The sequence below is a fragment of the Hoplias malabaricus genome, chromosome 1 (assembly GCF_029633855.1).
Source record: "Hoplias malabaricus isolate fHopMal1 chromosome 1, fHopMal1.hap1, whole genome shotgun sequence".
Lineage (NCBI taxonomy): Eukaryota > Metazoa > Chordata > Actinopteri > Characiformes > Erythrinidae > Hoplias > Hoplias malabaricus.
This window is the reverse complement of record NC_089800.1, coordinates 21,079,767-21,101,033: the sequence shown is the minus strand read 5'-3', so window position 1 is coordinate 21,101,033 and position 21,267 is coordinate 21,079,767. Positions and strand designations below refer to the sequence as shown.

Here is a 21,267-nt window from a genome sequence, read left to right as displayed (position 1 = left end):
AGCAATTAGCAAAGGCCTGTTTATATGTGCAACATGTCATGCATACACACAAATTAATGTCTGCTTTCACATTATGTCTACTTACATATATGCTAACACTTGCTGCCTTCTGCTCTTCACCATAACCACTACTACAAAGGCCTACTATAAGAAACGTAAACATTCTGTGTCCCCGAGTCGCTAGAACCAAAAACTGCAATGTAGCTATGGACCCTAACCGTTTCGTACATATTGACTGCTTTCCTGTTGACTGTTTAACTGTTTGGGGTTTGTTTGCTTTGACTGTTTGGTTGCGGTGTGTGGGTGGGGATTTGTAAATTACTTAAATTACTTTAAATTAAAACTTAATTTCAGTCGATATGATATAATTTCGATATCGATATGAACAGTAAAAAATCCACTGAAAAACTTCCAAGAACAAACAAGAAACAGACGGCAGCGCCCTCTAATGACCGCCAGTCAGTGAGAGATGCTGTAAACAATGTGTACTGAAATGCTGAGAATGTGTTTAAAATTCATATCATTGTTATTGAAACATTTTATATCACGATATATATTGATATTGAATTATTGCCCAGCGCTAATTTCAGTATATTTCCTATTTATAAAAATATTCTTGTGTATTTCTCTACCTCAGAAGACTACTATAAGTCACCTCACTTACCTCTTAGTTGCCTCAAACCATACAATTTGCACACAGTCCCAGGTGATACCCTCCCTCACAAGAAAAATCTCTGTAGATGTCTTATTAGTGAACACCAGGCCAGCAGTGTCAATAATTACTTAAAAAATGAAACATATTCAAATAAAAATCTACCCCATTATTGACTTCAACCAGCTGATATAGCTCAAAAAAACATAGAACTGTGTGGAAAAAAGCATTGACACATTTTCAGCAAACCTACTTAAAGAAGTATCAACAGTTATAAAGTTTAAACCATTGTTTACTAGGAACCTTGCTTTAATAATGTGTTCTCACCTCTTCTCTGGGATGAGGACTACTAGGTACTAATAGGAATAGGAATGGGAATGTGTTGTTTATTTGTTTCTTTATTTTTTATTTACTGTGTACTTTAAGCTTCTGTCTCTATCTGTCATCCATCTGTCCCTGCATCTTTTCTTTTAAGCCATGGGCAAGGCCATTCTCTCTCCATATGTCCATCTGTCTACCTATTCCTCAGCTACCCCGGGGCAAGGCCAGTCAGAGAGAGAGAGTGGATAAAGTTTCTGAGGAAATGAGGACCATCCTGCTGCTGTTTTATTCAAATCGTCCGCTGAGCCAGTGACCCAACAAACCACTTAGCTCAAATTTGAGGCGTGTTCTGGGAATCATAAAATGTGCTGCTCGGTCATGCAGCTAAAATCACCACAGTGTCAGACAGGGACGGTGAGCTAAGGTGTCTGTCATTGATTTAAAAGGAATGGATTGTGATTTATCTTCAGAGCCATTTCATCATCCATCATAATCATCACCACCCTTCTCCCTCACTCCTAGCTGTGACAGTGTCAGCAAACCCTTCCCTAACTTAGTTTTTGGATTATAAACTCCCAGTGGTGAGTCACTAATCTACCTACCAACGTGTATTTTTAGAGCATGGGAGGAAACCGGAGCGCTCAGAGGAAACCCACACAGACACAGGGAGAACACACCACACTCCTCACAGACAGTCACTCGGAGGAAACCCACGCAGACGCAGGGAGAACACACCACACTCCTCACAGACAGTCACCCGGAGGAAACCCACGCAGAAGCAGGGAGAACACACCACACTCCTCACAGACAGCCACCCGGAGGAAACCCATGCAGACACAGGGAGAACACACTACACTCCTCACAGACAGTCACCTGGAGCAGGACTGGAACCCACAACCTCCAGGACCCTGGAGCTGTGACAGAGACACTACCTGCTGCACCACCGTGCCTCCCTTTATTTATATCAGTGTATTCAAAATATAAAAACACAAATGTGCAAAACTGTTCATATTTATTAACTCCTTCATTTCATTTTAGAAAATTAACTGCTGCAGGAAATGAAGAGTGTAAAATCCAGCATTTTACTGCAGATTGTTCAGGCTGAACATTTTCTTTAAAACATTCATGCATAACACAGCATCTTTAAAACATATTCTGTCAGTATTTCTCATGTAAATTGGGCCTACTCATAGCTACGGAACTCATAGCAAAGCGAGTCTTATTTTTCTTAAAATTACATAAGTAACTAAATACAAAAAAGATTGTACAAGTAGTCCTTGGGTCAAATTTTCAAACCAGAACTCTCTTGAAATCACCATGACCCTGAAATGGATCAATCAGCAAAGAAGATGATGATGATGATGATGAACTCTCTAGAAATTGCCCGGTTCTCACTGTCAGCTTTTGTTTTTTTTTTGCTGCAGCTTTCACCAAATGTTGTTCTGTGAATCACTGCTGGCCCAGAGAAATGAATGTAGTTTAAGTTTAGCTTAGTTCATTAACAGAGTGGTGCAAAATATCCTCTATATTAGCGCACTGCTGCCACCGTCAGGTGAAAGAAGAAATTGCTAGCGAGCCACTAATGATGTATTCTTTAAAGTGATGCCACAGGCCAATTAAAATCTTACAGACTTTGGACACCGCTGATCTAACCCATGCTTGTCTTTGTTGAACTAAGCCTCATCTGTGGTTGCTCCAGTTATACTGGGTGTAGTACTTTTCTGAGGTGATTGTAAAAGCTTTAAAAGACACATTTTAATCTCTTTTGTTATTTAAATCTGCTTCAAAATACGTTCAGTTGTGTATTCACAGATTATAATTATACATATAATATTCTTAGGAACGTGTGTGATTTGGGAATTCTTTTCATGATTTTAATCCAATTCACTTTTTATAAAATTCATGTTGGTGAAAGTTGCTTAATCTGTGTGTGTGTTGGAAAAAGGTCCAGTGTTTTTTTTGCAGCCCTGGCTTGGTAAATGAGAAAACAAACTAATTATCTTGGTCTGAACTAATTCAGGGCGGCACGGTGGTGCAGCAGGTAGTGTCGCAGTCACACAGCTCCAGGGACCTGAAGGTTGTGGGTTCGATTCCTGCTCCGGATGACTGTCTGTGAGGAGTTGGTGTGTTCTCCCCGTGTCTGTGTGGGTTTCCTCCGGGTGCTCCGGTTTCCTTCCACAGTCCAAAAACTGATTCAGGTGCTCACTCTCTTAGCCACAGCTGAAAAATGGCGTTTGGACAGTGGAGAGACCTCAGAATGATGAGACGAGGATGTTGCTCTATTCTTGCTCCACAGGTGTGTAACACTGATTAATTTTTGCTGTTTCTGATCATTTAAGGTGGAAATGTCTCCAAACTTGGGAGATGGCTAACTGCGTTACAAATGAGAGTTTAAACAGTAAATAAAAACCTACAGATTATTTACACTCCAGACATTCCCCACAATCATAGACGTTCCCTTTAAATGACAGTGATGACTGCCTCAGCTCAGCCACAAGTCTCCCTCAGTACAGTATCAGGTGTGTTGTGGAACAAAACACAAGTTGGCTCATGAAATTTGGCCCACATCTGACCCACACAACATGAGCCATAACCCAAGTCAACTTTCAGCCTGTCCATGGAGTGTAGTCTGATTTGTCAGTGCCCTATTTGAAGTGGAATGGATTGCCATGGGCCAGAGCCCCTAGAATAACATCAAAGCCACCATCATCATCATCATCATCATCACACTCCATCATCATCCTCTCACACTCCTAGATGGCACAGAGACATTTAGTGCAGCATTAATCTTAATCCTTCAGTCTAACACAGCATCTGGGCACGTGTTTATGAATGAAGACCCCAAGATTTAGGATAACTCTAGATTACTGGGGATTACGACTATAGATTACGGGCAGATTGATGCCGCAGATTACTGACAGAACAGATTATTTGTGCTTTTAGTGCTGTTCTGCTTGTAAACCAGATGCTGTCCAGACAAATAAAAAGCAAGACAGCTCTGACACACAACCAGTCAAAGTACACAACATGTCAAAAGCTTCCAGACTCACGTTTGTCCAACATAATTTCTCTGACATCAAGGTTATATAGAGGGAGTTTGTCTCTCCTTTGCTGCAGCACACACTTCTTCTCTTCTGACAAGGTGTTGGAACATTGTTCTGAGGATTTGATGCTTTCAGCTACTAGAATTTCAGATCTTGGATCTGACAATAAATAAATAAACATTTTAAGGTTGGATTTGAAGTGTGACAGAGAGGTAGACTGTTGAGTTTCGGGACGGAGGGAGTTCAGAGGCATGGGGCAGGTCTGGAGACGGCGCTGTCTCCCAGACTGCACAAGGTGGAAGGAGAAATGTTGAGTAAACCGACTGAACTGAGAGTGCGCTCAGGTGTGTAAGGGTTGAAGAAGGTCAGATAAATAAGAAGGAGCAAGATTATTGAGAGCTTTGTAAGTGAGAAGGAGGATTTTGAACTGAAAATGATATTTAACAGGGAGTTAACTGAGGTGACGTGGTGGAGCAGCAGAGTTCTGGACCCTCTGAAGTTAAAGGAGAAGTGAGGAGCTAATGCAAGAGAGAAGTGAGTTGCAGTAAGAGGAATGCATGATGGATGAGTATACTGCTCTTACCTTTATATAAATAACACAGGCACACAAGACGAACCCTCTTTTAGAGGTTATGTTTATTAACAGACAACAACTTGGTGTAGTCTGTGATACATTTCCATTCTGAATCAAACAAATAATGAGCTGAACAGAAGATGCTTTGGTCAAAAAGACAAACTATGGGACTCAATGGAGCGATTCTAATACTTTTATGCTGATTATAATTTACGAGAATAAATATAAGGATTTTTCTAACATTGCAGCAAAGTACTCATCACATTCAAACTAAGAGCTTGTAGCAGGGACCACACACACACACTCAGATAATCAACAAAAACTGCCAAGAGCAGAGGCTCCTCGGTAAGGAAATGTTGACAGAAAGCAGATGGAATATTACTGAAAACACCTACTTTATTGAGATCTTGTGTACTGTATTTTAAAGTAGATATTTATGAAATCTATCTGGATATTTAGGAGGCCAGAAAGTGTCATTTGGTGGGCATACACACATTGTCTCTTTAAATAGACTCTGAGTTAGAATTAGAATCACTTTATTGGCCACTGTGCTGCACAAAGAGGAAGTTGTTCACTGCATTTGACCCAATCGGTGCAGTGAAACACACACACTAGTGAACACTAGGGGACAGTGAGCAGTGCCTAAGGGCTCTTCAGGTATGACCTGCCGGCTCTGGGGATTGAGCCAGCAACCTTCCGGTTACACGCCCAGTTCCTCACCACCAGGCCACGGCTGCTCCCTTGCGATCGTTTCTATTGGTTCAACATAACATTTTAATTCAGTATGAATTTGACAGAAGTGTTTTCATCCTAACATTTTTACTCTTATTTATTTAAAAGTCTGGCAGGCCACAGAGTAAAAAACTAAACTGATTAGGGACATACAAATAGGGTCAAGGCAATCTTTGAAGAGTTTGTTCTGGAACACTTTGGAACATGGCCATACTCAGACATAATAAGTTACAAAGAGACCCTACAAATTGCACCAGCACATTATACTAACATTTTCAGCCAATTTAAAGATGACAAAAAACACCCTCCGAGATCAAAAGGTACAGTCTGTGAATTTCAGAAGGGAAATTGGAATGGAAAGTTCTGCATCTAAAGGGAAAAACCTCCATGTGCGCACGTGACTGAGGACTCCTCTGGGCATGGCTTCTAAAGCATGGCATTGGTTTCCCCATCAGCCATGACTTTCTCTCTCTTCTCATTCTTCTTGCTACGGTAGACTACAATGATCAGGACCAAGACTGTAAAACACAAGACATGTTAATTTTAACATGCACTTCCAAATAATATAATATTTTATATTCATGAAAGTTTAATGGTTTGGAGAATTCTGCTCAAATTGAAGGTAATCATTCAGTCATTGTCTGTAACCCTTCTCCAGTTCAGGGTGGCGCTGTGTGTATGTGTGTGTGTGTGTGTGTGTGTGTTTGTGTATGAGAGTGTGTCTGTGTGTTCTGGTTTTGGACAATTCTTCCAGTTCTAAAATTTCAAGCTACAAACTCCGCCCCTGTTCCAGCCACGCACACGCCTTCTAGACGGACGAGCGCTGCATGTACGGGCGTCTACTATGTTGTCAAGTGTGTAGGCACCCTAACACAGTGTGGAACAAATAAAACCAAAAAAGATAAACACAAAACCTAATCTCTAGGTTTCATCTTTCAATATACAGAATATATCTATAGCTTACGGATAAATCCAAGCACTCCTCCCAGAATGGCAACCGTGGTGGTTACATCAAACTTCCAGGCGTGAACCCCTGGTTCCATGTAGCAGTATCCCAACTGAGTACAGTTACACACTCGCACTGAAAGAGAGTGAGGGAGATAGATAGAGAGAGAGAACAAGAGAGAGAGGATCAAACCCAGGACACATAGACCCTTGTGCAACATACACTCTTTGTTGTTATGCAACTTTATGGGGTTTTTTTTATTTATATTTTCAGAAATTTGAGGGAAAGTGCAAATTAATACCCATCCCAACATTTTATTCTTGTTGGAACAATCCCTACTGTGAGTATGTTTACATTTTTGTCTAAATTTTATAACAAATAGACCATTGGTGCCATGTTGCATTAGACACTAGGTAGTATTTTACCCTAAAATTACAGCTTCAAAATCAGTGTGATGCTTCACTGACTTGTAATGGGGAAGATAGGACCTCTATTGTTGATACTCTGGACTCAGTACTACAGGAATTGCACTATGTAACTTTTGGAGGAGGGTTGGAAACCTCCTACTTCCCTCACCTAACCCCTTAGACCCCTAGGACAGTGCAGTGAAAATGAATTGAACTCTGCAACTGCAGGGCCAGCCCAAGAGCAAACATACCAAATCTTACTTAGTGTTGCTTTAACTTATTATAATTTGGGGATTCAAGGTTTTGTTCAGACAGTGATAATATGCAAAATGCTAGGTTTGAGACGTAGATGGTGCGAATTAAATACAGAAAAGGCTGTTTACACTCAAACTTCTGTGTAATGCCCAAGCCAGCCTTGTCTTTTATGTTGACTGGGATGCTGAAAGTCTGGTCAGTGATTGGCCTTTTCTTTAGAACCAGATTAGCTGAGGTGCCTACAAAACACAAACAAGTTTTTCATTGATAATAATAACATTAAAATAATACATTCTATTTACATAGTGCTTTTCAATATGCTCAAAGTCGCTTCATATACATAAAAGAATCAGAGAAAACCAAAGTGCATTAAAAGCTATAAAATGCCATTCAATTAAGAGAAGAAACAAAAATACAGGGCGGCACGGTGGCGCAGCAGGTAGTGTCGCAGTCACATAGCTCCAGGGACCTGGAGGTTGTGGGTTCGATTCCCGCTCCGGGTGACTGTCTGTGAGGAGTTGGTGTGTTCTCCCTGTGTCCGTGTGGGTTTCTTCTGGGTGCTCCGGTTTCCTTCCACAGTCCAAAAAAAAAACCACACATTGACTCTAAAGTGTCCGTAGGTGTGAATGTGTGTGTGTGTGTGTCTGTGTTGCCCTGTGAAGGACTGGCGCCCCCTCCAGGGTGTATTCCCCGCCTTGCGCCCAATGATTCCAGGTAGGCTCTTGACCCACCGCGACCCTGAGATAGACCGACAGATAATGAATGAATGAACAAAAATACAACAAAACACTAGATCAAACAATAAACTCCAAATCTGAAAAGCTAATCCATTACAATGAAAAGCATTAGCTCATGTATTAAAAGCAGTTCTGAAGAGGTGAAAAAATGGCTAGGTTAGTGCAGTGCATGTTTGGAGACAGAGTTCCAAAGGGGGGTAGCAGCTACAGAAAAGGCTCTGTCCCCCACCAGGTCTGGTCCTTAGTCCTAGGAGGTGGATAGAAGTTTAGTGTCAGAGGAGCGAAGGCTTCAGGAAGGATTGTGATGGTGAAGCAGGTCAGTGAGAGAGGCCTGGTTGTGGAGGGCTTTGTGAGTGAATAGAAGAATTTTTAAACTGAATCCAGTGTGAAACAGGAAGCCAGTGAAGTTTCTGAAGGACAGGTGTAATGTGATGGATTATGTCCAGTCTGAAAGCTGTGCCTGGTATATTATTGTCAGCATAGTTCTGTTTAGGAGAATGTACATATATTAGCTAGCCTTGCTAATGGCCTGCTCACCATCCACTGGTTTGATCTCCCAGTTGGGCGACCTGCGGCCCATTTGCAGAGTGAAGGTGAAGGGCTCTCCGAAGGGTGGTGCATCTGAGTCCACAGCGGTCAGCAGCAAGGGTTTCAGGTTCTTCACACACATGAAGCCCTCAGTCACCTTTAGCTTGGGGACATTGTCATTCACGTCCATTAGCTTGACTGACACTTCCTTCACAGTTTCATGCTTCTGGCCATCTGGCAGAGCAAAAAGACAGTTACAATTGGGTTGAATACAAAAAGCAACCTATTTTTTCTGGAAGGAATTGTTATATGTATTTAAACATATGGCACTGATAATACACGGCGAGTCAAAAGTTGCAGGACACCATTTTATTTCAGAAAGGAAAGGGAAAATTACATATCTAAACACCCCAGTGAGTAATGGGTGAGGGGCCTATCTTTTAGATTGTGTCCGGAACATGGCCGCCATCTTGACAGCCGCCATATTGGATCAAGGGTGAGTTTTTCAAATGGGAAGGTGGTCATGTAGCAGATCAGAGAAGACCAGAATTGTCTCAGAAGTTGGTTGCTGTGATCAGATTTTAGCAATATCTCTTGTGGTTCAAAAGTTATCAACATAGAAATTTAAAAAGGTTTATTGTTCATTACAGACTCGTTACAGACTCATTACAGGCTCGACCAGGCCCAAAATGCCCAGCGCTACCTGACAGTGCAACCAAAGATGGTGCTGAGCATGTAGGGTCTTGTGGAGCCTGTAATGAACAAAAAATCCTTTGAATTTCTGTGTCGATAACTTTTGAACCACAAGAGGTATTGCTAATCTGATTGCGTCAATCGATTTCTGAGACAATTCTGGTCTTCTTCGATATGCTACATGACCACTCATAATGATAATGAACACTGATAATTCAAGGCCACAAGAACAGCGCAGTGTAGGAGGCTGTGACCTTTCATTAATCAGAAGAACTCCTCAATAACAGGCAGTGGCCTTTTAGCTAGCCTCATTAACTCTGCTCCTACCTGTCTCGTAGGCGATGATCCGGACTTTGAACTGGTCAACCACCTCCCTGTCCATCTCAGCTTTAGTCTTCAGCTCTCCAGAGTGAGGGTCAACCTCCAGCCAGCCCTGCTCATCACCCTCCAGCTTAAACCTAGCACAGAATACCCATAAACTCGTTCAGTCAGAAAAAAAGCAAAAGGGCTCTCCTCGATATCTCTGTGATTTCTCCTAACATCGTACACAGATTTGCTATTTTCTCATCCAAGAGAAGAACCTTCTATGTTTTAGGAAAATAAACACTAGTCTCCAGAGCGATCGTTATGCTAAAATATTCCTCTGGGATTGAACACAAAAACACAGACAGAGTTGTAAAAAAGTTAGTAAATGTATATTTTTAGTAGCAATAAAGTAGGAGAGTTCTTACATGATTTTGTGGCCCTCTGGGTCTTTGGCATCTGCTTTCAGGAGGGTGCTTCCTACAGTGAGATTTTCAGGGACATTGATGTTCAGGATGTCCACAGTAAACATCGGAGGCTCATCCACATCCACCAACTCAATGACCACAACTGTTCTGGAACGTTCGTCATAGTCCACTCCCTGGATAAGGGGCTCGGGATTACGGGCATCAATCTGAAGCTGATAGACGGACTGAACCTCATAATCCAGAGGCTTTAGAAAAAAGAAAGTGAGGACAAAAGAGGAAAAGCAAGATGGAAAATCAGTTATAGATAGGACAAAGGCTTTAGTACTAACAGTTTATTTGAATGGGGTGGTAACTGGTAGGTCTGTTACAGTAGCCTTTTTTTGGTTAATTTATTGTCCAAAAAATAATTGAAATAAACCATATTATTTATAATATAATTTTAAGAACAAGCTGTGCCTCTGATATAATGATATAAAAGCATAACAATACAATTACACCACTTTAAAGAGCAAAGGACTTTTAGTAGAAAATTAGTAAAAAAAAATGTGTTCAGACATTGGAACTGGGTTTTAAAAAATCTTCAAATATGCTAAATAAATAAAACAAATATAACAACAACAACAACAACAACAACAATAATAATAAACACTCTTTAAAACAAATAGATGGCCCCAGAATAGAGAAAACCAGAGAAAAATACAGAGCTAGTCGCTAAAATATGGATGGATTTCCTACTTATGTAATCAAACATGCCGGTAAACATAATACCAACAGGGGGAAGGAACAAAAAAGGGAGCTGATGAAAATGTGGAGCAAAAGGTGTATTTTTAGAGAGTGAAGAACAGAGACGGAAAGATTGAGGTAATATGTTCCATTGTTTCGGGTCATAATCCTGAAAGATCTTCCTGATCGTGCTTCTAATAAAAAAAATTAATTCTTTTTTATTTATTATTGTTACCGTCAGAGAAATGCAGGCTTTTCCTATTACTGAAAAGTTAGCTTTTTGGATATACATGTTTTTAATCGGACAGCGACGATATGCTTTATTTAACTTTTATTTTGAAAATGCGCCACTGAGGTTAACGCGTTTTGGCGGCAAGTGAGACACTGGGTGGGGTTTCTTTCAGCCTTCGTTAAGGCGCCTGTTCAAATGTAGAGCTGCTTCAATCATCAGCTTCACCGTCAGAGTCTGGTTTATAAAGTTAGTGTTGACCAGCTCTGGGCTGAGGTCAGTAACGAGAGCACAACAGATAACAGACGGATAATTACAGTTATAAAAGAGGCTTGTGTTTAACTGTTAGGGAAACAGAGGAGAATAGTTAGTGAATGTTAATATCAGCTGTGTTCAGGTCGTGAGAAAGCGCTCTAAACATGCAGCAAGTCAACGTTAGTCTCTGTGTCCCAAACTGCAAACTTCCGCACTGAATATATATATATATATATATATATATATATATATATATATATATATATATAGCCTCACTCTCTTAAGGTTAATGTTAATCAAATGCTGTTCCACATCATTATAAATGCAGTATTTTACTGCCTTATCTACATAGGATTCAGCTTATTGCTATCTAGCTATATTTGGGGTATGGGGTGGGTTTTGACTCCAGTATTAAACTTACTCCTGTGCCCTTGAGTATAACTGATAGAGATCTGAAGTGATGTGGGCTAATATTTTACAGTATATCAGACTTCTGGCTGCTGAGTTTTGGACACACTAAAGTGAGTGGATGGTTTTATTAAGTAAGCCACAAAAGAGAGTGATTCAATAACCAAGACAATCAACACTGTCCAGATATAATTATCAGTTGTTTACACATGATTCTCGAATGTTACATATTTTCATGATAGAGTTGTGTTTCTCTACCTTTGCAATGTAGACTCTGCCCTCTCCAGTGCTGTCATCCACTTCGATGGCCAAAGAATGTCCTGGATCTCCTGAAGCGATAATGTAGTTTACCTTAGAGCTTCCTGTGCCTGGATCATCAGCGTCTGTCGCTTTAATGGTCAGCAGAGTAGTGCCCAATTCAGCCAGCTCTGGAACACTGTATCTCCCATACTGCAACAGGGCCAACAAGCACATCCAATCAGGGCAGACCCATTGGACCAGCTACTGTCAAATAAAACCTGTTAGAAGTCTGAAGGTACTTACATCATTCATCTCAAAGATGGGGATCTCATTGTTGAGGTCAATGATTTTGATGACAACATTACACTCTGTAGTGTGAACTGGAAAGCAGAAAGGAATTTAGATGCATTAAAGGTGCATTTAGAAGGTTAATTAAAGAAACATTACTCTTTATAGAACTGCGGCCTGTAATGAACCTCTGCTCTAAATGTAGACTGGAAAAGGGGGCTTACATGACAAAAGTTCTAAAGAAATGCCTTGTGAGTGTACTGAAACCTTTTGTCAGTGTAGGGCTGGTTGATACGGCCAAAATGTTTGTCACAATATCTTTCTTAATTTTGATTGATGCAATATAAATTCGATATCATTATGAACAGTATAAAATCGACTGAAATACTTAAAAAGAACAAATAAGAAACCTCTCAGCTTTGTCAATATTCATATTTTTTTAAATAAATTTTAAATTGAGTGCTGAACTGACGACAGCGCCCTCTAATGACTGACAGTCAGTGACAGACGCTGTAAACAATGTGTACTGAAATTTTGCAAATGTGTTTAAAAATCATATTGTTATTGAAACGTTTTATATTGCGATATTTATTGATATTGGATTATTGTCCAGCCCTATGTTAGTGAATACAAAAACATGTCTGTCAGAGTCACCACTGGAAACATACAGTAAATCTGACCTCACCTCCATCATTAACTCCAATCTTGAGCCGATACTCCGGGGCATCCTTCCTACGGAAGTTGTGATTGGTCACCTGAATGCTTCCCTTTGTGCCATCAATGGAGAACATTCCATCTGAAGGGATGGTGGGGCTCTGGCTCAAAAGTGTGTAACTAAGTAGTGAGTTGAGCGTGTTCTCCTCATCGGCATCATGAACCAGAAGGTCACCAACGTGGCTGCCTACATAATAAACAATTCTCAAACTGATATGTGTGTACACACAGAGATGCATGAAAATAAATGAAGAGCAACCAAAGAACCAGGCACTTCTTTTATTCAAGTTATTGTCGTTTCCAGCCAAGGAAGCAAGCTCATGCTTCTTCTGAGACACGTGAAGCCACTCAGCACATCTTCACAAGCTGCTACTAACAGAGAGCCAGTGGACGTCTCAGCGTGCTTGGAGGAGAACTCTACAGATTCCCAGGTAGGCTAAAGCGAACACCTACCAAACACATATCAATCTGTCCCAAAACCCAGTGAGCTCCCTAAGTAGGCATTCACTGCATAGACAGGTTCCTTAGAGTAAAAACTGGTTCTTGGCTGTTTCAAAAAAGCTTTAAAAAAAAAAAAAATACTGATTTTTAAACTGAAAATGAAGGCTTTCATTAATAGCTAGCGCTACCTGGCTTGGCACTGAGTTGACGGTAGTGTGTATGAGTGTGTGTTTGGGGACAATCATGTGGTCTTACCTACTTTCTCGTTCTCCTGCACCTCAAATACACTTTCGGCTTGTACACACACAGGGGCATTATCGTTTTCATCCTCCACTTTCACTTGGATCTCCATTGGACTCTCTAGTTCAACACCTTGCTCGTCTAGAGCCGACACCACCAGTATATACTAACACACACAAACATATCCAATGATAAATCAGAATCAGTTGGTGTAGCATTAAATCCAAGCAAGCCATACAATCCTCTCCTTCTGTTGCTTGTACAACACATCGACCACATTGATCTCTCAGCCCCAGTGAACATACAGGAGCACTTTGTAGTTCTATAATTAAAAGCTGAAATGCACCTGTTGTTCTTCATACATTGTTTGCCCCCATTTTACCCTTTTTACAGTATGCTCATCGCTACATTAACACTGACGTGGTGGTGGTGTGTTAGTGTGTGTTGTGCTGGTGTGAGTGGGCCAGACACAGCAGTGCCGCTGGAGTTTTTAAGCCCTTAGTGGCACTGGCGAACAGAGAATAATCCACAGACCAAAAACATATGGCCAGTGTCCTGTGCGCACACATGGTGGGTAGTAAAAATATTTGGTCATTTATTCATATATGGTTATTTTAAATGAACTGATAAACTGAAATAGTGCATTTAAAAGCTTAGTGGGGTATTTTAAATAACAAAAAAATATTGGATTGGTATTAGTGCTAGCTGATATTCAAGATTTCAATATAGGTTTTAAAATGAAGAAATAACTATGAAATAAATGTCCTTATTAAACCCATAAAGTTACATGAATTCTGTAGCATATTTGTGCCATTTCAACACGGATAATTTACTTCACATGCAAATTCACTGGGCAGGAGATTGCTCATTTCATTTTGTGCTTTACCATGTCCTTCTGCTCTCTGTCCAAAACTTCAGTTACAAAGATCTCTCCTTCTACACTGATAGTAAATGGGAAAGGAATCCCTCTCTCCTTTTGCTGCAACTTGTAGTGTGCGCTGGGGTCATTGGCATGCACCTACAAAACACACACATTCACTTAGTCATTCATGTTCTTCACTTTATCCACATGTGAATGTGCAGCACCAGTCAAAAGTTTGGACACATCTCATTCAATGGTTTGTCTTTGTTTTTTATTATTTTCTACATTGTAAATGAATGTGGAAGACATTTAAACTATGAAGGAACACACATGGAATTATGTAGTAAACAATAAAAGTGTTAAAGAAACCAGAATATGTTTTATACTTTAGACTCTTCACAGTAGCCCCCTGTTGCTTTAATGACAGCTTCGCACACTCTCTTCGTTCTCTCAGTCAGCTTCATGAGGTCGTCACCTGGAACGGTTTTCAGTGAACAGCTGTGGCCTCGTCGAGAGTTCATCTGTAGAATCGCTCCCTTCTTAATGTGTCTGAGACTGTAACTGGGGTTGTGCAGAGGTAGGGGCTCTATACACAGCTCTATACAGTGACTAGCTCTACTCCACCAATCACTGATGATATTATGTTTCCAAACTTTTGACTAGTACTGTATCTATTACAAGCTTTTAATAAAACAAATAAGGTTTTATACAATTTACAATGAGTTAAATGCGTATAATTGTAAAATGTATTATTTTTTAAATAATAATAAATAATAAATATTTATTATTATTAAATAATAAATAATAAGTAAATAAGTAAATTAGCTCTAACATAGATTTGTTATTATTGCTTTTATTGCATTGATTTAAAGCCAAATCTGAATTTCTTAGTTTATGTATTTATATACGGTAGTGTGCCACAATGCAGGACCTACTGTAGCAATCCACATGGGGTATTCATGTATCAGGTTCTCCCTGATGGTGATTGGCCCTGGCCTGATCCACAAGTTCTGAGTGATGACAATGTTGACCCGGGTGGTGCTGCTGAGAGCATTGGGGGCTTCACCTCTTAAATCCTTCACTCGCACAATCAGAGTGTAGTCAGGATCCTCAATAGCGTTATATCTCCTGTTCTCTGGGTATAAACAAAAATGTTATTCACATGTATGGTACATGTCTACAAAAGAATAATTCAATCTATAAAGCCCTATACGGATGGGATTAATTTTACGTGGGGAGCTGGGGTAATGTCGTTTTTCCACAAGATGTCAGTAATGTTTATGGTGGATTGGCACTGGATCAGAAATCTCAGTGAAAATAATAGAGATGGGAGCGGCTGCTGGATTCACGCACTGACGTCACACAGCGTGAATCAGACACAGCAGAGCTACTGGAATCTTTAGACTCTCACAACTGTTCTGAGAAGAGCCTAAACATATCCAGCACTGGACCTTATCTTCTAGTCCTTCATAACAGATAACGGGAGAACACAGCCAAACCTTTACTGATCTTTCACACAGTTATTAGAACTGATATGAACAGTGTAATGGTAATTTAAAGAGTAGGACACATTAATAATAATACGTACGGGGGCTACTATTGTGCAGGAAATCTACCTACAGCCACCAGAAATGTCTCTTCACTGAGTGGCTTTTCAGGTCGTTTTGTGGATGTGATCGTGAAGCTTCATTCAGCCGCTGAGCTTTTACTTAAACAATATATTTTTCATTAAACGCCTCCAGCTCCTCCTCTGCTCTCGAGAAACCCTCCGTGATATTCCCCCACAGGTCAATTCAGACGAGATTAATAACCTGGGGTTATTTTTACTGCTTGTTTTACATTAAATAAAAGGCTCAGAAATCTTTGCTGAAACATGAGCACGCACTCTGGGAAAATGACTGAAATGGTGTATTCGGACAGGATTAAAATCACTGAGATACTCCGGTAATAATCACTTTACCCCACATCCACTGGTAACACTAATCCCATCCGAATAGGGCTTTAGACTGTAGCATTTACAATGTTACAATATGTTTTAAATGTAGTCCAGTCCTTCACAGGGTGGCACACACATATGGACACATTTTAGTCACTGCCACTAACTCTTGTGCCACCACACCGCCCCTGTATATATTAGTAGAGCATATTTATAAGTCACAATAGTATTTCTAAGTGTACTTTTAATGGAGATCTGGAATTATATATGCTGTATGTCCAAATGTTTGTAGAGAGCCCTTATTTGAAGTGAATTTAGCTACTTGAAGGTGGACACAGATCTTAATCCTGTATAGTAGGTGTGTAGAATTTACACAGAAAAGAATATAATAAGAAGGGAAACCCTAGAGCAGCTGTACATGAGCCTAAGGTCACAGTGTTTAATGCCAAATGACAGGACTGTTTGGAGATAAATATAAAATATGTTCACTACTTTAAAACTCAGGATATACACTCTTTGTAGTTTTATTTATTATTTAAAACCTTCTGGTGCACAGTCAGTGACTGCAGCTCAGTTACTGATGTCCAGTTTATATTAGCCACTCTGTAGTCAATATAGAGACAATTAAAACCTCCAGCTATACATTATACATGCATACTAGCACCACACCTGCACTACCTCACCACTACAAATAAAATCTGACCAACAGTGGTCCTGTGGTTAAACGATTAAAGAGGAATAAGACAATAGGGTGGAAGATACATTTTGTACAGCAACAGAAGCCTATAGCCTGTAATTATACATCTATTATGTAACGCCATAGTTGTGTTTCTAAAAATATGGTCAGTGAGTATGGACAGCGCTTCTGAGGAACTATTTTCTTCCATCATGGACCTATTTCATCCTATTTTATCCTGCACAGGAATACCAAGATTGACGAGCGAATGGAGGAAGTGTCCAGTTCTAATCTGTCTGAAGTCTGACCTAATCTGGGAGAATACTGTAATCTGCCCTGATGAAAACTCCTCCTTCAAATCAATGAGACGACTCAATGTCCTTAATCACATACAGGCACTTGCACAGATGAACAGAAATGCAGAGGACAAAAAAACACAAGCATACATATGTGAAACGTAAACACATGCACACCAGCTTATAGACGATATTTAGACTTAAAGGCAGCTGGATGGAAACAGTATATGTGCTAAGGCTACGGTGGATGAGAGCAGCTTAATCAAGCCCAGTCCTCCTAGTTTTAAAGGGAACGTCTGTGATTGTGGGGAAACCCAGCTAAGCTCTGTGTCTTTTAAGGTGGGACGGTGTGTTTGAGGAGAATGATGACTATTGTTTGTTTGTGTCTGAAGTGGAAATTGTTAGTGTTTGGAGACATTTCCACCTTAAATGATCTGAAATATTTACAGACACACGGGCTTCGTAAACAAATTAGACCGGTTTCGAGTGCATACACATCGGAGAGCTAGTGAATGGTGAGAAAACATCCTCTGAATTTTATCAAAAGTGTTTTTGATTACAATCATGAATGTCACCTTTAAGAGAAACCAATTAAACAGATTAATAAGAGGCCTATAAAGAACTTGGGGGTTCATACTAGCATGATGGACAGATACAAGATTTTGTGTGTGTATGTGTGTGTGTGTGTGTGGTTCATACCAGCACGCTGGACACAGGTGAAAAATGGGTTATTCTCATAGGGCAATTCTTTCTTTGCAGTGCAGAACTCATCAAACTTTTTCTTTAGAACTTCAACGCTGCCCCGGGATTCACCTCGACTGTATGTCACTCCAGTTCTGGCTGTCAGAAATGCAGCTCCTAAAAACACAGCATTTACTAAGTACCATACGCTCAAGCTCTTTTCACGTAAAACCCTGCACCTGATTTTTACTAGAATACTGAATTCAGTGTCATTGTGAATCATATATCCTGCTCAGCTCACTATTAAGACAAAAATATATACCCAGCAGTATTTTTCAATGCTTTTCCTGTGTAGGTCACTTACCCTCTTCTGTGGTGGAAATGTCTCCATTGATTGGGTTGATGGTAAAAAAGGGTTGGTCAGAGGGGCGGGGGATCTGGCTCTCGATGCTGTACCTGAGCTGAGCATTGGGTGTGTTTGCATCATCGTTATCACTGGCAAATACTTGCACAAATGGCACTCCTGCATTCACATGGGGAGAAAGTAAAGATAAAGGTTTGGGGGTTCCTCAATTTTCAGTACTGGGCTCTTTTTTGTTTCTTAACACAAAGTTCACTCTGATGGGAGTGTGTCCCACCTGCAGGTGAATGCTCTCTGACACTTCCAGTATACTGGCTCTGAGAAAATACAGGAGGATTGTTGTTGATATCCACCACATTGAGAACAACTTGGTAAGGTCCATCAAGAATGGTATTATCTGCTGATAGTCCCTCTATCTGTAAAAAAAAAAAAAAAATCACAATGTCTGCGCTGCTGTGAATAAAGCATAGGGAAGGTTTATGCGGATCAATTTACATAATGTTTAGTTATTTTATTTCAAATATTTATATCTTTTAGAATATATGTGCAGCACAGTGGAGCAGCAGGTAGTGTCTCTGTCACAGTTCCAGAGTCCTGGAGGTTGTGGGTTCTCCGGGTGACTGTCTGAGAGGAGTGTGGTGTGTTCTCCCTGTGTCTGCGTGGATTTCCTCTTTGTGATTGTCTGTGAGGAGTGTGGTGTGTTCTACCCGTGTCCGCGTGGGTTACCTCTGGGTGACTGTCTGTGAGGAGTGTGGTGTGTTCTCCCTGTGTCTGCGTGGGTTTCCTCCGGGTGACTGTCTGTGAGGAGTGTGGTGTGTTCTCCCTGTGTCTTCGTGAGTTTCCTCCGGGTTTTCTCTGAGTGTTCTCTCTGTGTCTGTGTGGGTTTCCTCCGGGTGACTGTCTGTGAGGAGTGTGGTGTGTTCTCCCTGTGTCTCCGTGGGTTTCCTCCGGGTGACTGTCTGTGAGGAGTGTGGTGTGTTCTCCCTGTGTCTGCGTGGGTTTCCTCTGGGTGACTGTATGAGAGGAGTGTGGTGTGTTCTCCCCATGTCTGCGTGGGTTTCCTCCGGGTGACTGTCTGTGAGGAGTGTGGTGTGTTCTCCCTGTGTCTTCGTGAGTTTCCTCCGGGTTTTCTCTGAGTGTTCTCTCTGTGTCTGTGTGGGTTTCCTCCGGGTGACTGTCTGTGAGGAGTGTGGTGTGTTCTCCCTGTGTCTGCGTGGGTTTTCTCCGGGTGACTGTCTGTGAGGGGTGTGGTGTGTTCTCCCTGTGTCTGCGTGGGTTTTCTCCGGGTGCTCCGGTTTCCTCCCATGCTCCAAAAACACACGTTGGTAAGTGTATTGGAGACTCAAAAGTGTCCGTAGGTGTGAATGTGTGAGTGTGTGTCTTGAACCCACAACCCCAGGACTCTGGAGCTGTTACAGAAACACCACCGGCTGCGCCTTGTAGTGAATTGTACTACAAAATTATACTTATAAAAATGTATGTATCTCTTTCTTCTTTGGTGCATTAATTTTAATGAAAGCTGTTTTCTGTGTAATCAATTTTCCATGTGAATATTACATGGACGTCATGTTTCTTCCCAGGGCTCCACTCCAGTGGTTCCTGAAGGTACAGCCACCCATCTGTGGATATGCCAATCTTTCCCTCTGTCTCTCCACTCACTTGATATGAGGACACACCATCCACTGTGGAGGTAAACTGAACACACACAAGAATGATCACGACAACGATAGAACATTTTAAACATTGAAACAGAGTTGATAAAGCATGCTTAAGAATGATTAAGAATTCAATTAGAATCTTTACTAACTTTATAAAGGGCATAAGGCACTGGTGTGGCCTCTGGCACATCTAAGACTTTATTTTCCAGTGGTCCCTTCTTTTCCTCCAGACCAGCCCCATAAACCTGTGAGAAAAATAATGACATTTATGACTCAATATGCAGACATTTTAGTGTTATTTTTTTTAAAGAGCCCACATCAAGGATTTATCATTACATTTATGTTGTGGGTGGTTTAGATTGTTCTGTTTATACCACCCATGAATTCACACCTGTGACTTTTGTCATTTATGTCCCAAAAGATTTATAATTTTTAAAAAAGCAATTACAATGCTTTAGACAGAATCACATTGGTTTTATTTGTACATTTAAACAGATATGAATAACTGACACACAGATTGTGCCACATCCACACACCAAAAAAAAAAAAAGCCTGTGATTTAACCCTCCTTATAACTTCAGCCTGAATCAACAAAAACCACTGGAGGATGAATGAGTGAATGTATTTAATGTAAATGTAATGGATTTAGTGGCAATATGAAAACAATGACAAAATTAACTTAATTAGTTTAATTTGCATATATGGACTGGGTCGGTTTAAGCATATATTGAAATTTAAAGTGGGCCTTTTAATAAAGATTATTATAAATTATAATGTATGTGTTGTATTAAGCATTAACACTGAACACCACTTCAATTAGTGCTCAAAATGTTTGTTAAATGTTTTTTCTTAATAAGGAAAAGTTGTGGCTGTTTTTAAACTGATTTTTCTCTTTTTTGTTTGAGGTACAAATGAGTCTACGGTTATTAAAGAATAAGAGCTGAGAGAGAACTTTAGTACAGTTACTGATTTATAGAAAAACAAGTCCAAAAGAGTGCAAGGTGTTCAGTAACACACACACACACACACACAAACAAAGACAGACAGATGTGAATGCATAGATTACCCTTCATTTTTTCTGAGACTTACCCTTACATTACCCATGACGTACCCTGACTCTAACCTGATCTTCACACTTCCCTGAACATTTTTATTTACCCTAAAGTTCATTAGCTTATGTCACAAGGTTTTGGGAACTACAAAGTCTCCACAGTGTGATATATTTTATATAGTGTCCCAAAGACAAGTACAGACATACACACACACACACAACACTTACAGAGCAGATGAGAAGAGGCACAAGCAGCAGATGTGCATTTGCCATCATGAGAAATAAATCCTGCAGGAAAAAGCAAATGTAGGAATGAGAAAAAACAAAGATACAGTATGTTCTTTTGTACGTCATAGAATCAATACAGCATCATCTGTCCTTTGGGATGCCCTTAAAAACACACACACACACACACACACACACACACACACACACAGACACACACACACCAGAATGTATATTTGTCAGAAGTGTCAAATTTGGATCTCCAAGAACACACCCATACAAATGGCCTAAAATGTCATTGTCACATTGGCTTCTTTGCTCACCTCCTAGTTCTGATAGCAAGAGTATACACTATACCAGGGG

At 40.4% G+C, this 21,267-nt stretch overlaps 1 protein-coding gene and 1 long non-coding RNA gene across 3 annotated transcripts; one reads left to right on the top strand and one right to left on the bottom strand.

Moving 5' to 3' along the window:
- Positions 1-4,745: 4,745 nt before the first annotated feature.
- On the bottom strand, positions 4,746-20,701 carry cdh17 (cadherin 17, LI cadherin (liver-intestine)). The gene is made up of 18 exons (XM_066676190.1): positions 20,660-20,701; positions 19,778-19,873; positions 19,528-19,665; positions 18,248-18,386; positions 17,974-18,132; positions 17,628-17,786; positions 14,956-15,155; positions 14,045-14,176; positions 13,174-13,324; positions 12,449-12,664; positions 11,779-11,855; positions 11,494-11,685; positions 9,621-9,865; positions 9,217-9,347; positions 8,206-8,430; positions 7,060-7,170; positions 6,288-6,404; positions 4,746-5,841 (listed from the first exon to the last, which is right to left on the bottom strand). The coding sequence occupies exons 1-18, from the start codon at positions 20,699-20,701 to the stop codon at positions 5,750-5,752; spliced, it is 2,622 nt and encodes an 873-aa protein (XP_066532287.1). The 3' UTR covers positions 4,746-5,749.
- On the top strand, positions 10,713-19,895 carry LOC136701889 (uncharacterized). 2 transcript variants are annotated; one of them, XR_010803876.1, is made up of 5 exons: positions 10,713-10,848; positions 11,507-11,770; positions 12,782-12,908; positions 18,254-18,341; positions 19,551-19,895. It is a non-coding gene; the product is annotated as an uncharacterized lncRNA (long non-coding RNA). The 2 variants fall into 2 exon arrangements; XR_010803878.1 differs by lacking the exon at positions 18,254-18,341.
- Positions 20,702-21,267: the final 566 nt, after the last annotated feature.

What these genes read in the sequence shown, in the direction of transcription:
- cdh17 (XM_066676190.1), bottom strand. Translation starts at nt 20,701, where the DNA reads ATGAAGGGTAATCTATGCATTCACATCTGTCTGTCTTTGTTT. An exon ending in TGCCTTATGCCCTTTATAAA is followed by an intron (nt 19,666 to 19,777) that starts GTTAGTAAAGAT and finishes GTGTGTGTTCAG; the next exon opens with TTTACCTCCACAGTGGATGG. An exon ending in ACCCCATGTGGATTGCTACA is followed by an intron (nt 14,177 to 14,955) that starts GTAGGTCCTGCA and finishes TGTGTTTTGTAG; the next exon opens with GTGCATGCCAATGACCCCAG.